Genomic DNA, 14,920 nt, shown 5'->3' with positions numbered 1-14,920 from the left:
AATTAGTCGATTGGTAGGATTATGAGTAATAGAAGCAAGCTTCTTAACAAATTAAAATATCAAAAGAGTTTCATAATGTGTATCTACTAGAAGCAACTCATATTTTTGGTTTCTTATCAAACAGAATATTTAACAGTTCTTGTTAACAAAACGAATTCTTACATAATAGAAAACGTCTACTATTTTCCCATCAATTACTTTAAGAAATTTACTACACACAAATCAGAATAATAAAAGGGCATCGCAACAAGTGTCGCTTCTCCTGTTTAGAAGTTGAATATATTTAGTTTTTACTTTCAATTAAATATTTATTTAAATAGTAAAAGAAAATGATTTCTTTTGACAATATTTTGGAATACTTTGGAAAATCGAAATAATGCAAAAATCATTTCTGTTTTTCACAAAATACAAAGCAAATAATTATTTTATTTAAATTGCCATTTTGTTTTGTTTTTTATTTTTTAGGTTCGTGATTCTCCAATTTCCGCTGCTTTTCTTTCTATTCTACAGAGTATGTTTCAAATTAATGCAAGTTTGACTCAGAGGTAAGCAAAATATAGTTTCCTGCTTTAGTTTATTAAATAAGTCTGTTCTTTTTATATTAAATTGTAAACTTCAATATACATGCTTAAAAGTGATTTTCGTAAGAAAATTTTATTTGTATCCAACTATTTACTTACAAACTACATTCAAATTCCATTCAAGAATAAATGCAGGAATAAAATAAAATATCAAAAAAACATCTTTCTCTGAAACACGCGCGCACGCACACACACACACACACCTATATATATATGTATATATACAATCAGAATTAAAATCGAGCATTTGTCATAAATGTAATAGAAGTTATTCTTATGTAGAAATAATTCCTTTTTGTGTCAATACCTTAGTATTTTGGAACAAATAAGCAAAATATAGTAATTGTTTATTTCTGAAGTTGACAGCTTCAGTCAGTTCGTTGGGTAGATCGACGTAGTATTTGATTTGCCTGATAAGACACAAACATTTTATGATGAGGCAAAAGAATTTAAGTAAAAATCGTCAAACAAAATGTGTCATTGGCAAAATATGCAGAATTTCGTAACATTTTGTTAGCATGTCTTAAAAAACATTCTGGAATTTGCCACCGAATATACAACAAATATCACGAGTAGCAAGAAACACATGATTATATCATTTTCATACATAGAAGAGATGACCCCTTTTCCAAAGTAAATCATTGTGAGATCAACACTGACCATGAAGACAAAACCTGAATGATTTCTTCTCTTCTTATTAGCAACAGAAAAAATACAAAAAAGATCAAATTAAATCAAATCAAAAATATAATAAAATAAATTTTTGATTGAAAACAAAATTTTTCTCTAAAAATTAACGCAATACTTTTTATTTAAAATCTTATTTTAGTCCCTTACTATGGTTATATTTACGTTTTATTCACAATTATTTTTACTGTGTAAACATTGGACAATCACAGACATTTTGAAAATTGCTAAGGAAACTGTAGGAAGCCGTGACATGTAAATAAGACTTCATTTTACAATAAACTAAGAGAATACCCATTCTAGGATGAGCAAAATAAATTTCTCTGATACAGTTTTGCCCAACTTTTATATCTCGTTACAAAGACTAAAATCTAAATATAATGATATTAAACCTTATGTCTAGAGTCATTATTTTAATTTTAATCCAAATACACTACATGATTTTAATTTTATAAGCTTAAGGATTCTTAAGCAGAAACTAAAATTCAGAGAATCTTGCTTTATTGATGTCTAATGACGATGCAGAAAATTCAATGCAAACCTGAAGTATTTAAATTTTAAAACACTCGAAAAATATCTTGAAATTTAGTGTATATTTATTGATTAATATATAATACTTATTGTTCACAAAAATCGGTAATATCTGAATTTTCACGAAGTATTCATACCATCTTTTAGTAGTCACATTACAATGCCTTACAGCCGTGTTTTAAAATTCACAATGATCGGTTAATTTGTTTAGGATTGAATATATATATATATATATATATATATATATATATATATATATATATGCATATACGCATACCTAATTTAATAATTATAAAGATTATGGTTGTAAACAGAAGTCCCGTCTAAATAGATGGCCATTTGTTAACAAAATCTTTAAATAATGAATGATTGATCCAAATGTCAGCAATGAAATACATTGCAATTTTCAAAATCCTATGATCTTTACTGCAAAATTTTAAAAAGTTTGAACTTTATTTAAAGTATTTTTTCTGATTTTTTAAATGATGATTGATTTGTATTGTTTTAATTATTCAGACTTCAGACTACTGTTCTAATCTTGATGTTATTCTCGTAACGTTTATACGGATATAATATCCTGCCTTCTTCATATGTATCGGGCCGAATGCAGGAACATTTCTGTTGAACTCGGGAATCTTCCGTAAAGGTTCAATCCTCAGTATAGAAAATGCTGAGAATATACGTGAGAATTACTTAAGACTCATAAACTATCATTGCAGACGAAACAGAGCATGCTACACCCGTAGATAAAATCAAGGGTTCTGTTCGAAATTCCGTGGAAATTCATGAGTTTGGCAGTAAGATTCTTTCAACAGACAACTGGAGCAGGTCGAGGATTACATCGGCAAAGACCTTGTCAGAATAACACTCAAGATAAAAAAATAGTCGGAATAATTCAAATAGATATAGGTCCAATTTGAAAAAATTAGAAAGTGCTTGTGCAGTATAGGCCGATGTAAAAATTTTGAAGATGCTTGTGCATTATAGGTCCGATTTGAAAATTTTAGAAGGTGCTTGCGCAGTATATATGTTATAATATGCAAGTGACCTCCCTTGGATGTAGCTTCATTATCAGATTCCATTATATTAATATACAATCATTGTTATAATATGCAAGTGACCTCCATTGGATGAAGCTTCATTGTCGAATTACATTATATTAATATACAATCATTGTTATAATATGCAAGTGACCTCCCTTGGCTGTAGCTTCATTGTCGAATGCCATTAGATTAATATACAATCATTGTTATTATATGCAAGTGACCTCCCTTGAATGTAGCTTCGTTGTTGAATACCATTAGATTAATATACAATCATTGTTATAATATTCAACTTACCTCCCTTGGATGTAGTGTAATTGTCGAATACCATTAGATTAATACAAAATCATGTAATATGCAAGTGGCTTCCCTGGTGTTTAGCTCCATTGTCGAATTCCATTAGATTAATATACATTCATTGTCATAAAATGTGAGTGATCTCCCTTGGATGTGGCTTCATTGTCGAATACCATTATAATTATATACAATCATTGTCATAATATGTAAGTGACCTCCCTTTGATGTAGCTTCGTTGTGGAATACCATTAGATTAATATACAATCATTGTCATAATGTGTAAGTAACCTCCCTTGGATGTAGCTTCATTGTCGAATACCATTAGATTAATATAAAATAATTGTTATGATATGTAAGTTACCTCCCTTGGATGTAGCTACATTGTCAAATTCTATTAGAATAATATACAATCATTATAATATGCAAGTGACCTCCCTTTGGTATAGCTTCATTGTCGAATTCCATTAGATTATTATACAATCATTGGTATAATATGCGAGTGAACTCCCTTTGGCGTAGCCTTATTGTCGAATTCCATTAAATTAATATACAATCATTGTCATAATATGTGAGTGACCTCCCTTGGGTGTAGCTTCATTGTTTAATACCATTAGAATAATATACAATCATTGTCATAATATGTAAGTGACCTCAGTTGGATGTAGCTTCGTTGTGAAATACCATTAGAATTATATACAATCATTATCATAATATGTAAGTGACCTCCCTTGGATATAGCTTCGTTGTCGAATACAAATAGATTAATATAAAATATTTTTTATGATATGTAAGTTACCTCCCTTGGATGTAGCTTCATTGTAAAATTCTATTAGAATAATACAATCATTTTAATATACAAGTTACCTTCCTTAGGTGTAGATTCATTGTCGAATTCCATTAAATTAATAGACAATCATTGTTACAATATGCAAGTGATCTCTCTTGGATGTATAGTCATTGTCGAATTTCATTAGAATAATATACAATCATTGCCATAATATGTAAGTGACCTCCCTTGGATGTAGTATCTTTGTCGAATACCATTAGAATAATATAAAATCATTGGTGTAATATGCAAGTGACCTCCATAGAGTGTAGCTTCATTGTCGAATACCATTAGATTAATATACAATTATTGTCATAATATGTAAGTGACCTCTATTGAGTGTAGCTTCGTTCTAGAATTCCATTATATTTATATACAATTATTGTCATAATATGCAAGTGACCTCCCTTAGATGTTGCTTCATTCTCGAATACCATTAGAAAAATATACATTCATTGTCATAATATGCAAGTGATATCCCTTGGATGTAGCTTCATTCTCAAATTTCATTAGATTAATATACAATCAGTTATAATATGTGAGTGACCTCCCTTGGATGTAGCATTGTCAAACGCCATTAGATTAATATACAATCATTGTTATAACATGCGGGTGCCCTCCCTTTGATGTAACTTCATTAACGACTACCATTAGATTATGTAAGTGCCCTCCCTTGAATGTAGATTCATTTTCGAATACCATTAGATTAATATACAACCATTGCTATAATATGCAAGTGACCTCCCTTGGATATAGCCTCATTGTCGAATACCATTAGATTAATATGCTATCAATGTAATATTATGCCAGTGAACGCTCTTGGATATGGGTTCATAGCTGGATATTTGTACTAGCATAATACCCAGCGTTGCCGGGGATTGTATAAGAAAGGTGGATATATGTACTAGCAAAATATCCGACGTTGCCTGGGATTGGATGTAATAGATGGAATGTTTCCTAGGAGAATACCTGGGATCGGATCAGATAGGTGGATATTTGTGCTAACAGAATACCCCACATCGGAAGATGTTGTGATTATGTCGTAAAATCATAAGAAATTATTGTCCAAATTAGTAACATATCCAAGAATTATGAAAAATGATGAAATTCGAGTTATTTGTTGGTATGTTTATAATGAAATAACACGCAAGACAATGTCAGAAATAATTATTTTAGCAAAAGGAAAGGATATTATGTGGATTAAATTATAAAAAATGATTGTCGAAATTAGTAACATCTCCAAGAATTATGAAAAGTTATTAAATGTAAGTTATTTGATTGGTGTGTTTATAATGAAACGAACAGCCCAGATATAGTCTTAAAGTTAATAGTTTAGTAAGAGGGGGTCGATTATGTGGGTTAACTCATGAAACATGATTGTCGAAATTCGTAACATATCCAAGAAAAGTGAAAATGGATGCAATGTGAGTTATGTGATTTGTGTGTTTGTAATGAAATTACCAGCACAGACAATGTCTCAAATGTATTAATCTAGTAAGAGGAAGGGGATTGTGTGGGTTAACTCATGAAACATGATTGTCGAAATTAGTAACATATCCAAGAATTATGAAAAATGATGAAATGTTAGTTATTTTATGTGTATGTTTGTAATGAAATAGACACCCTAGACAATGTCGCATGGTTGTTATTTTAGTAAGAGAGGGGCGATTATGTGTGTTAAATCATGGAAAATTATTGTCGAAATTAGTAACGTATCCAAGAATTATGAAAAATGACAAAATGTGAGTTATTTTATTGGTGTGTTTATCATGAAATAACTAGAGACAATGTCTCAAAGTTATTATTTTAGCAAGAGGAGAGGGGATTGTGTGGGTTAAATCATGAAAAACGATTGTCGAAATTAGTAACATATCCAAGAACTATGAAAAGTTATTAAATGTAAGTTATTTAAAGAAATTTTAGTTATGTGATTGGTGTGTTTATAATGAAATAAACAGCCCAGTCAATGTAGCAAATTTATGATTTTAGTAAGAATTGGGCGATTAGATGTACGCACATAAAATTTGATTGTCGAAATTCAAAACATATCCAAGAATTATAAAAAATGATGAAATGCGAGGTATTTTATTGATGTGTTTCTAATGAAATAAACAGCCCAGAAATGTCTTAAAGATATTATTTTAGTAAGAGGAGAGGGATTATGTGATTGAACTCATAAAAAATGACTTTTGAAATTAGCAACATATACAAAAATTATGAAAAATGATGAAATGTGAGTTATTTGATTGGTGTATTCGTAATGAAGTAGACAGACCAGACAATGTATGGAAGTTATTATTTTAGTAAGAGGTCGCAATTATTTTCGTTACTTCATTAAAAATAATCGTCGAAATTAGTAACATATAAAAAAAATTATGAAAAATGATATAATGTGAGTTACTTCTTTGGTGGGTTTTTAATGAAATAACCAGCCATACAATGTCTAAAAGTTATTATTTTAGTGATAGAAGGAGGCGATAACGTGGATTTACTCATGAAAAGTGATAGTCAAAATTAGTAACATACCATAGCCTTTGTATCAAAGTTTTTATTTTAGTAAGAGTGGTGGCGATAATGTAAGTTAAATCATGTGACATGGTTGTTGAAATTAGTAAAATATCCAAAAATTATAAAAAATGATGAAATGTGAGTTATTTGGATGATGTGTTTGTAATGAAAACCAGCCAAGACAATGTCTCAAAGTTATTATTTTAGACAGGTGAGCGATAATGTGCATTAAATTGTGGAAATTTGTAACAATCCAAGAATTATGGGATTCAACGAGATACGTTAACATATATACTTACAGATTACCAGGCGTCACCCTGGATTCAATGAGATACATGCAAATGTATGCAAGCAGAATACACGGTCGCCTGGGATGTAATGAGATGCAAATATATACTAGCATAATACTTGGAGTTGCCTTGGATTGAATTAGATTGATTGAAATATATACTAACAGAATACCTTGCGTCACCCAGGATTTAATGAGATTGATTGAGATATATACTAGCAAAACACCCAGCGTTGCCCGGGATTGAATGAAATAGGCGAGAATATATATTAGTAAAATACCTGGCATCGCTTGGGATTTGATGAGATAAATGCGTTGTATATTACCCGTCCTTTCATATACATGCTATAAATGACCTACCTTAGGTAAGATACAATTGTTTCATATGTGTAATACCCGTCTTATGTAGGTAAAATATTCTTTTGCTCGAAATAACAAATGATACATAAACATACAAAATTCCTCTCTCATAAGAATAATAAATATATTAAAAACCAAATTCAATTTTCTCATTGTTTATACTATCCCGAGCAACGCCGGGTAGCCACGCTAGTCTAATATAAGAATGTTAATCATTTTAATTCATTTATGACCGAATAAGTTCCTCTTCAGAATTATTATTATTGGCTCACATGGAGCTTTCACGCAATAATAATAATAATAATAATAATAATAATAATAATAATAATAATAATGTGATTAGGTAGTACCATTAACTCCTTAGTACATCCGTAATACCGTATGTCTACTTCTCAAGTGTCGAATATCCGCAATCAGATCGTGATAATATCTGGAAAATGTTTTTATATTCCAAAGTGTTTTATTTGTGTATTTATGGCACACTTTTTAGTTTGAGTTTCAATCTTCGCCCGTGAAGAAGGGTGAATTATTGTGACAGCAGTTTTCACAATGTTCGTTTAATGCTTTTAAATTCTTTTAAAGCCAAAAGAGACAAAGAGTATTATCTATTATTCTTTGTAGATTATACATGTCGTTTATGTCGCTTGGAGTCCTTCTACTAAAATGTTATAGTCAAATTCCTGTCTCAATAGAACACATAGACTTTGTCATATTCGATAGCAATATCTACACTATTTGGTGCTGTCAAGATTCCCTAGAATGTTTCCTTTGATATTTATTTTGTAGTTGTTTTTGATAAGCATTAAATTAAGCCAGTGTAAATACACAATGAAGAGTATGTTTATTTTACAAACTTTTGGCCAGTGGTTCCTTTACCCATAAGAAAAAAAATCCATCTTATTACACTGGGCCTGATGAATGAGAGTGCCGTTTACAGCCACTGAAGTATTCTGGAATTGAGTGGAGATAAAAATAGTTTTTGTGAATTCAGCAGTAGGAACTTAGCTAAAAGATATCGATAAAGTTAGGTCTGCTTTCTCTATTAAGTTATGCCAAATGTTTCCTTGGAGCAGTCTATTAATAAACGAATCTCTTAGTAGATCCAATCAGTATTATTCACCGATGTTCACTATCAAGTTAGATTTCTTGTTAAGTTTGTTTACTCTATCAGGGGTGGTGGTGGGACGTGTTTCGAAATGATATCATTTACTGTTTATTTTATCTAGAATTTTGAATACTTTCTTATGCGGTCCTTCTGAATATGCTTTTATACATTTTATATACAACATAATCACGTTGACAACCTGGTTCTCATCAGATCACTGAAGTTAAGCGACATAAACACTGGTCAGTAGTAAACAGGGGACCGTTTGAGAATACCAGGGGCTGTATGTGCTTTACGCTTGTCTCGGCAATGTTTTCACTCATCATAAACTTCCTCTTGCCACTAGAATCAAGCAGAGCCAAATCAAGAGAGAATAGGAGATATATGCAGAACAAGATACTTCGATGGAATGACCAAGAATGGATTAAAGTTTATAGGTTAGTAGATGTAAGGCAGTTTAGGTAACAGTATATGTTCACAAGAGATGGCACAGGAAATGTGGAAAGTGATAATGATGAACTTGAGAGAAAGAGGAAGATATAAAGACCTTGTAAGAAATACATTACGCTGAGAGTCAATTTTTAAAAGCCGTCTAACAAATAGCAGCAAAACGGACGTTAAACCGAAAGTGATGATGATGATTACAGTTTAATGTTATAAGAATATTTTGTTGTAGAAAACGTTAAACTTGAATGCTGCAATTACACATGTATTAAAAATAGGGTTAAGAAAGAACTCCTATTTTTAGAAAACAATTCTTTCTTGTTTATTCAGATACTGTCCAATATTTACTACCATTGTTGTCTCACCGGCCACAAAATACTAACCCTTATCCTCGAGTGGCGTTTGGACTTTGATAAATCATGACTCCCTTGTAAAACAAAACTAAAAATACAACGCAAACTGCTTTAAATGATTTTGTTTTCTATTGACTTACTTACGAATCTATGTTGTACAATAAAAACAAAAATAATATTGTTACTAATTTAAAAAATAAATATTGATTATTCGTATTGTTTGGATTAATCTTGAATGGTATTTCCACAACGGTTCAGTCGATATAACTTCCGATTTTCTTAAGTTCTATTTGTTGGAACTTGTTAATCTTTCTGCCGAACCCGGAAACCTGTACGGGATTTAGTACGGGACCCTTTACATACACCTGGAGAAGGTCGGTAGTTTCATCGATTAAAACATTGTGAAAATAACACTCAAGATAATCACAATAGTCTGAGTAATCCAAAATTATCTTGAATAATTCTTATGTGAAATATTCAATTGTATTTCTAATTTCTTGTTTTCCAGTGAACCAATATGGAATTTATTAGAAAGAGAAGTTCGTAATCTACTTAGTAATGAAATGTCTTTGCCGAACAGCCTAAATTCAAGTCGTCGCTCAAGCGTCACTTCGACTGTTTCAAACTCGGTTTCACTAATTCTTAATTCGACTGTGCAACATGAGGATAAATCAATCCAAACTGAATCTACGAAAGATTCCGAATTCCGAGCCAGACTTCAGAGAAGAATGGACTCGATTTCCGAAAAATCTGGTTTTTCCAAACCAAAAATTACAGATCTGTCAAACGAAGATTCTCAAACAGGACCAAACAGTCGCGAGAGAGGGAGTCAAAGGTTAACAAAAATGCCCGTGCCACCACCCCCACCACCACCACCACCACTTCCCCCATTTCTTCAGCCACCCTCAACGTCCGTGCCCCCTCTTCCACCATCCTTTCAGTCACCCCCTTCTTCGGGCCCCCCTCCTCCCCCGCCACTTCCGCCATTTCTTCAGTCAACTCCTTCTTCAGGGGTCCCTCCTACACCACCACCTCTTCCACCATCTCTTCGGCCACTCTCTTCTCTTGGACCTCCACGCGCACCACCTCCTCCACCTCCACTACCACCTCCCCATGCTTCTACATTACAAGGATCAGAACCACGGCATCCTCCTCCACCACCACCACCACCACCACCACCACCAGTTCCTACGATTACACTATCAAATAGTGGGCCACCACCTCCGCCACAGCCACCTCCCCTTCTACCAAATAATCCTGGGCAGACTATTCTTCGAGCACCTCAGCCGTTCTTCCCACAAATCGCAGTTCCAGAACCTGAATGCAAAATGCGCCCATTTTCATGGAACAAAGTTCAACCTACAACAATTTCAGGTAAGGATTCAGATTTGCCAAAATTATTTATATTTTGCTGTTAATAGCCATAATTTAAAAATAATCAACTTCCAAATTTTCCTTAAAAAGTAATACGTGTAAAATTCATTGAACATTGCACAATGTAAACGTTGAAGATACCATTTTATAATAGATTCGATATGTGAGCTTTAAGACAATTTCATTAAAATTGTTATAAAATATATGTAATAATTTTGAATAAAATTGCTTTCGACAATTTGAATATAATGATTGTGTATAAGATTGATTTCTATATTCGAATATAATGAATTACATAAAAAGTAACTTTATATCATTTGACTATAATAAATTATAGAAAAATGAATTTCTATTATATGAATATAATGAAATCAATAAAGATTTGTAAATAAATCATTTGAATATAATAGATTTAGACAATGTGTTTTCTACGATCGAATGCAGAGGGAATTCTATATATTTGAATTTTCAAATTGGAAGTTATGCCTATATTATGCCAACCAAAACTCTTCAGTATACTTAAAAACAAAACTGACATCTGATGGCTGTTTACTAATCGATGTCTAATATCTATTGTTAACATTTCATACAAAATTATTTTTAACGAAAGGCTTCCGCCGAGTTTTTACCTCCTCTGCATAAATTAAATTAAACTAAGCACACATTACGATACTATAAGCCTAGAATACATGTTTAATTCATAACGATTAATTATTTTTTTTAGGAGTAAACTATACAGATAATATATATATATATATATATATATATATATATAAACCTATACGCATAGCTAACTTTATATGAATAGATTTGTTTTACTCTTATTCACCCTAAACAATGCATATTTCTACTTGGAACTTAAAGAGCGACTATTTAGATCATGTCTAACAGACCTATGAGGAATTAATTAGCAAGATGCATGTTCATATTTTATTTCAACTTCTGCATACTAGTACAGCCGGAGAAGCAGGAAACAGGAAAAGTAATTCAAAGTCTAGCCGTTCAAGAGTAGAATCTATTAAGGTAAACGGATTTCCAGGTTCTAGGGAGGTCAACAGCGAAAGAGGGGGATTTTGTTGCTTGCCAGGCCAGTCTGGTGTATGTAATTTGTGGGGGCACACGTACTATGAGTTAATCAGAGCATATTCCATTAAATTACTTGTAAAGCAGGTATAGAAATGAAACATTACGATTTTTTTTTACAAGGTGATCACCACTTTTCAAGACCCGGAAGCCAATCGGGGATAAGGGTTATTGGGTGTACAGTATGTTAGACTTGAGATTTGATAAAGTGTCTTACTTAAGGGGGCGGTTCATCAGAAATTTGTTTATGTTGGATTTGAAGACATCCAGGTTGTAGTCAGGTGGGAAACAGGCAGACGGAAGAGAGTCACACAGGCGTGCACTTCAAAGAAAGAAGCTTTGATCATGGAATCTACGTTTTGGTTTTGGCACAGATAAAGAGTAGGGAAAATATTTGACAGTGGTTTCAGCTAGACGGGTACTCCTCGTGAAAGATTGGAGCTCAGACAAGCACTTGCTATGGAAGTAACGATAAAACAAAGACAGGCTTGCAACGTCTCTCCTGTCAAGGCAGGACAGGCTGTTTTTAGCAGCTCTTACCCAGATGTGGCAACAGTACTCCATCCTTGGATGTACTTGGCTTTTATATAGATAGAGAATTGCATCAGCAGTGAAATATCTTCTGGAGCGGTAGAAGGATCCTACCATTTTTGCAGCGACCTTGGCAATAGACTTGATGTACATGCTCAATTTCAGGTCAGGAGTAAAGGTCAAGCCCAGAAGCTTATCAAAACATGGAGCTTCCTCTAGTCGAGAGCCATCCATTTCAATTGATGCCAAATGGGGATAAGAGCGTTGATGATGTTAAGATAGGAGTTTGGTTTTAGATGCATTAAAAATAACCAGCCACATCTTCCACCCTGTACCACGCGCTCGAGATCAGAGGAGAGAATATCAGAGAGAACTTGGTCGTTTACGGTTTAAGGCGCTGCCATAGATGGTCGTGTCATCAGCATAGACGTCAACGAATGATTTAAGTATGTGTTTAGGGAGATCATTGATGCAGATCAGGAAGAGAGTTGGGCCCAGGAGGGACTCCAGCATTAATACTGTGGGCCTCTGATTTCTGCTCATCAACCACTATTCTTATGAGCCTATCAGAGAGAAATGATTTAATGATCGAGAAAACATTTCCAGTTATACCGTAGCTGGAAATCTTGTGAAGTAAACCTTATGCCATACTTTATCGAAGGTTTTTGATATGTCAAGAGCAATTGCCCTAAAGAGGAAGCCTTTGTCAAGAGATCACTAATTTTATGAGATGTAGATCTAGCAGAACGGAAACCATATTGCATGTCACTAAGAAAGTTATTTCTGTTGAGGTGGTTGACTACTCTATTTAATATGGATTCCAGCAACTTATTCATGACACACAGGAGACTTATTGGTCTGTACTGAGAGGGAGACGACTTATCATCTAAATTCTTAAATACAGGGCATACTGACTAGGTTTTCCAGTGTGTTGGAAAGCACTTCTCTTTAAGGCAACGCTTAAACACTTTTGTAAGTATGGGGGCAAGTTCTGGTTGAAGCTTTTTAGCACTATAATTGGAATGCCGCCAGGGCCAGTTGCTTTACTGGAATCAAGGTTCTTGATTAGCTTGGCGACCTCACGCACAGATATTTATATGTTGCATAGTGTGTTGTCCTTTATAGAAGGAAATACGGGGAGTTGATGGCTTCGTCGCATAGGGTAGAATTAGCGGCAAGGTTCTTGGCGAATAGTTTGGCCTTGTCTGATGTTGACGAGATGACCTCAGGTCCATTGATGATGGTTGGGATAAAACGCATGCTCCTGTTCAGGATCCTTTTTGCTATTTGCAAAAACTGGTGAGAACTTGTTTCGAGTCTGTCAAAGATGCACTAGCACAGATGGGGTAACAATACCCCATACATAGATGAATGATGGTTTAATAAATAAAAGTCATATTTTACCATCAAAATTTCGTGAATAAAATAAAGGGTTGAATCTATCATTTAAATAGAATGAAATGACACAAACTTTATTCTAGCAATGAAAATGACGAATTTGATAAACAGTTGCTTTCTACTATATGAATACATAGGATTTGCTCGATAGTTGTTTTTTTACAAAGAATTCATCTCTTATCGAGGCCCAGACGCCACTCGAGGATAAGGGTTTATGAGTGTACAATAGTCATTGGGACATTAGTGAAGTAATCGTTAGTTGGACTTGAAGACCAGCATATTGTAGTCAGTTGGAAAGCAAACAAGCGGAACAGAGTTCCACAGGAGGACAGTTATAGAAAAGAAACTTTGTTCATGGAATCTACAATATGCTCGTCTTCAACCTGATGATATTTTCTTTATAATTTGTCAATATGATTAATATGATTAAAGCTGATTTCTACCACTCGTCCTTTATTTTAGATGTGAGTGTCTGGAACGATGTACTTACAATGAAGGATCCACTTGATATGGAATACAAAAAGCTGGAAGAATTGTTTTGCCAAAAAGAAAATGTCGCACCTGAAAAAGAGAAAAGTCCAATTCGGACATCGATGTCATCAGAGGTCATTATTACCAATTTATTATGGAATGTCTTTTTTTTCTTCTGTTTTTTTCTTGTCAACGCAACCAACAATTTATGATGCTCATTTTTACCCCTTCTTTCCTCTCTTTTAGATTACTTTGATTGATCCAAAGAAAAGTATGAACTTGAATATTTTCTTGAAACAATTCCGCCGAAGTAACAAGGAAATCATCGAGATTATAAAGAAAGCAGATGTTCGTGCATTTGGAGTTGAGAAATTGAAAAGTTTAATAAAGTTACTGCCTCAGCAAGATGAGGTCAGTCGACGAAAGATTCAGTTTTTCCTCCTTCTACAAACAAGTATATTTTTGTTTTAATCTAAAAAAATAATAATAACAGAATTTGTGTCTATAGAATATTTTAGGATTTTAATTTTACATCATTGCTTTATATTTTTCTTACATTTTACATTTATTGATCACATTCATGTTTTTTTGATTTAATTCAATTTTTCGACATTCGCATTGATTTATTCACAATTAAGCACAAAGTATTTTATGATAGAACCCAATTATAATATCATCGTGTGTTCTACATCAATCTATATGATTTACTGTTAGGATCATAATAATATTTCTTTTGAAATAATAAATATCCGTCAGCGTCAATACTATGAAACAAAAATGATCTTCTTTGTTAAAAATCATTGCCATTATCAGATAAATATAATTTAAAAACCAAACGAATATATCTCTTCTTTATTTATTAACGCATATAACGTTTAAAATATTGTACAAAAATAAATAAAACAAAAATTATTTTTAATAATTATACAACGAAATACCGTGTACTCATTTTATACATTTAAAAATGTGTTTATTATTCTGATGAGGACATTGAGTGTTTACTTTTTTATTCGGTTCTTTAAACCCTTTTCTAATTTTA

At 32.7% G+C, this 14,920-nt stretch overlaps 1 protein-coding gene across 1 annotated transcript in view; it reads left to right on the top strand.

Moving 5' to 3' along the window:
• Positions 1-14,920, top strand: part of LOC145260699 (inverted formin-2-like) — a 135,318-nt gene that overhangs the window by 62,300 nt on the left and 58,098 nt on the right. The window contains exons 5-8 of the mRNA XM_080119100.1: positions 466-545; positions 9,533-10,398; positions 13,873-14,015; positions 14,128-14,292. Of these exons, the coding sequence (XP_079975226.1) occupies positions 466-545; positions 9,533-10,398; positions 13,873-14,015; positions 14,128-14,292 (1,254 nt within the window). The remainder of the gene's footprint in view (positions 1-465; positions 546-9,532; positions 10,399-13,872; positions 14,016-14,127; positions 14,293-14,920) is intronic.

This window comes from Euprymna scolopes, chromosome 3 (genome assembly GCF_053919585.1).
Source record: "Euprymna scolopes isolate OS-2025 chromosome 3, ASM5391958v1, whole genome shotgun sequence".
Classification (NCBI taxonomy): Eukaryota; Metazoa; Mollusca; class Cephalopoda; order Sepiida; family Sepiolidae; genus Euprymna; species Euprymna scolopes.
Note: the sequence above shows the minus strand (reverse complement) of the source record. Positions and strands in the feature narration are given on the sequence as shown.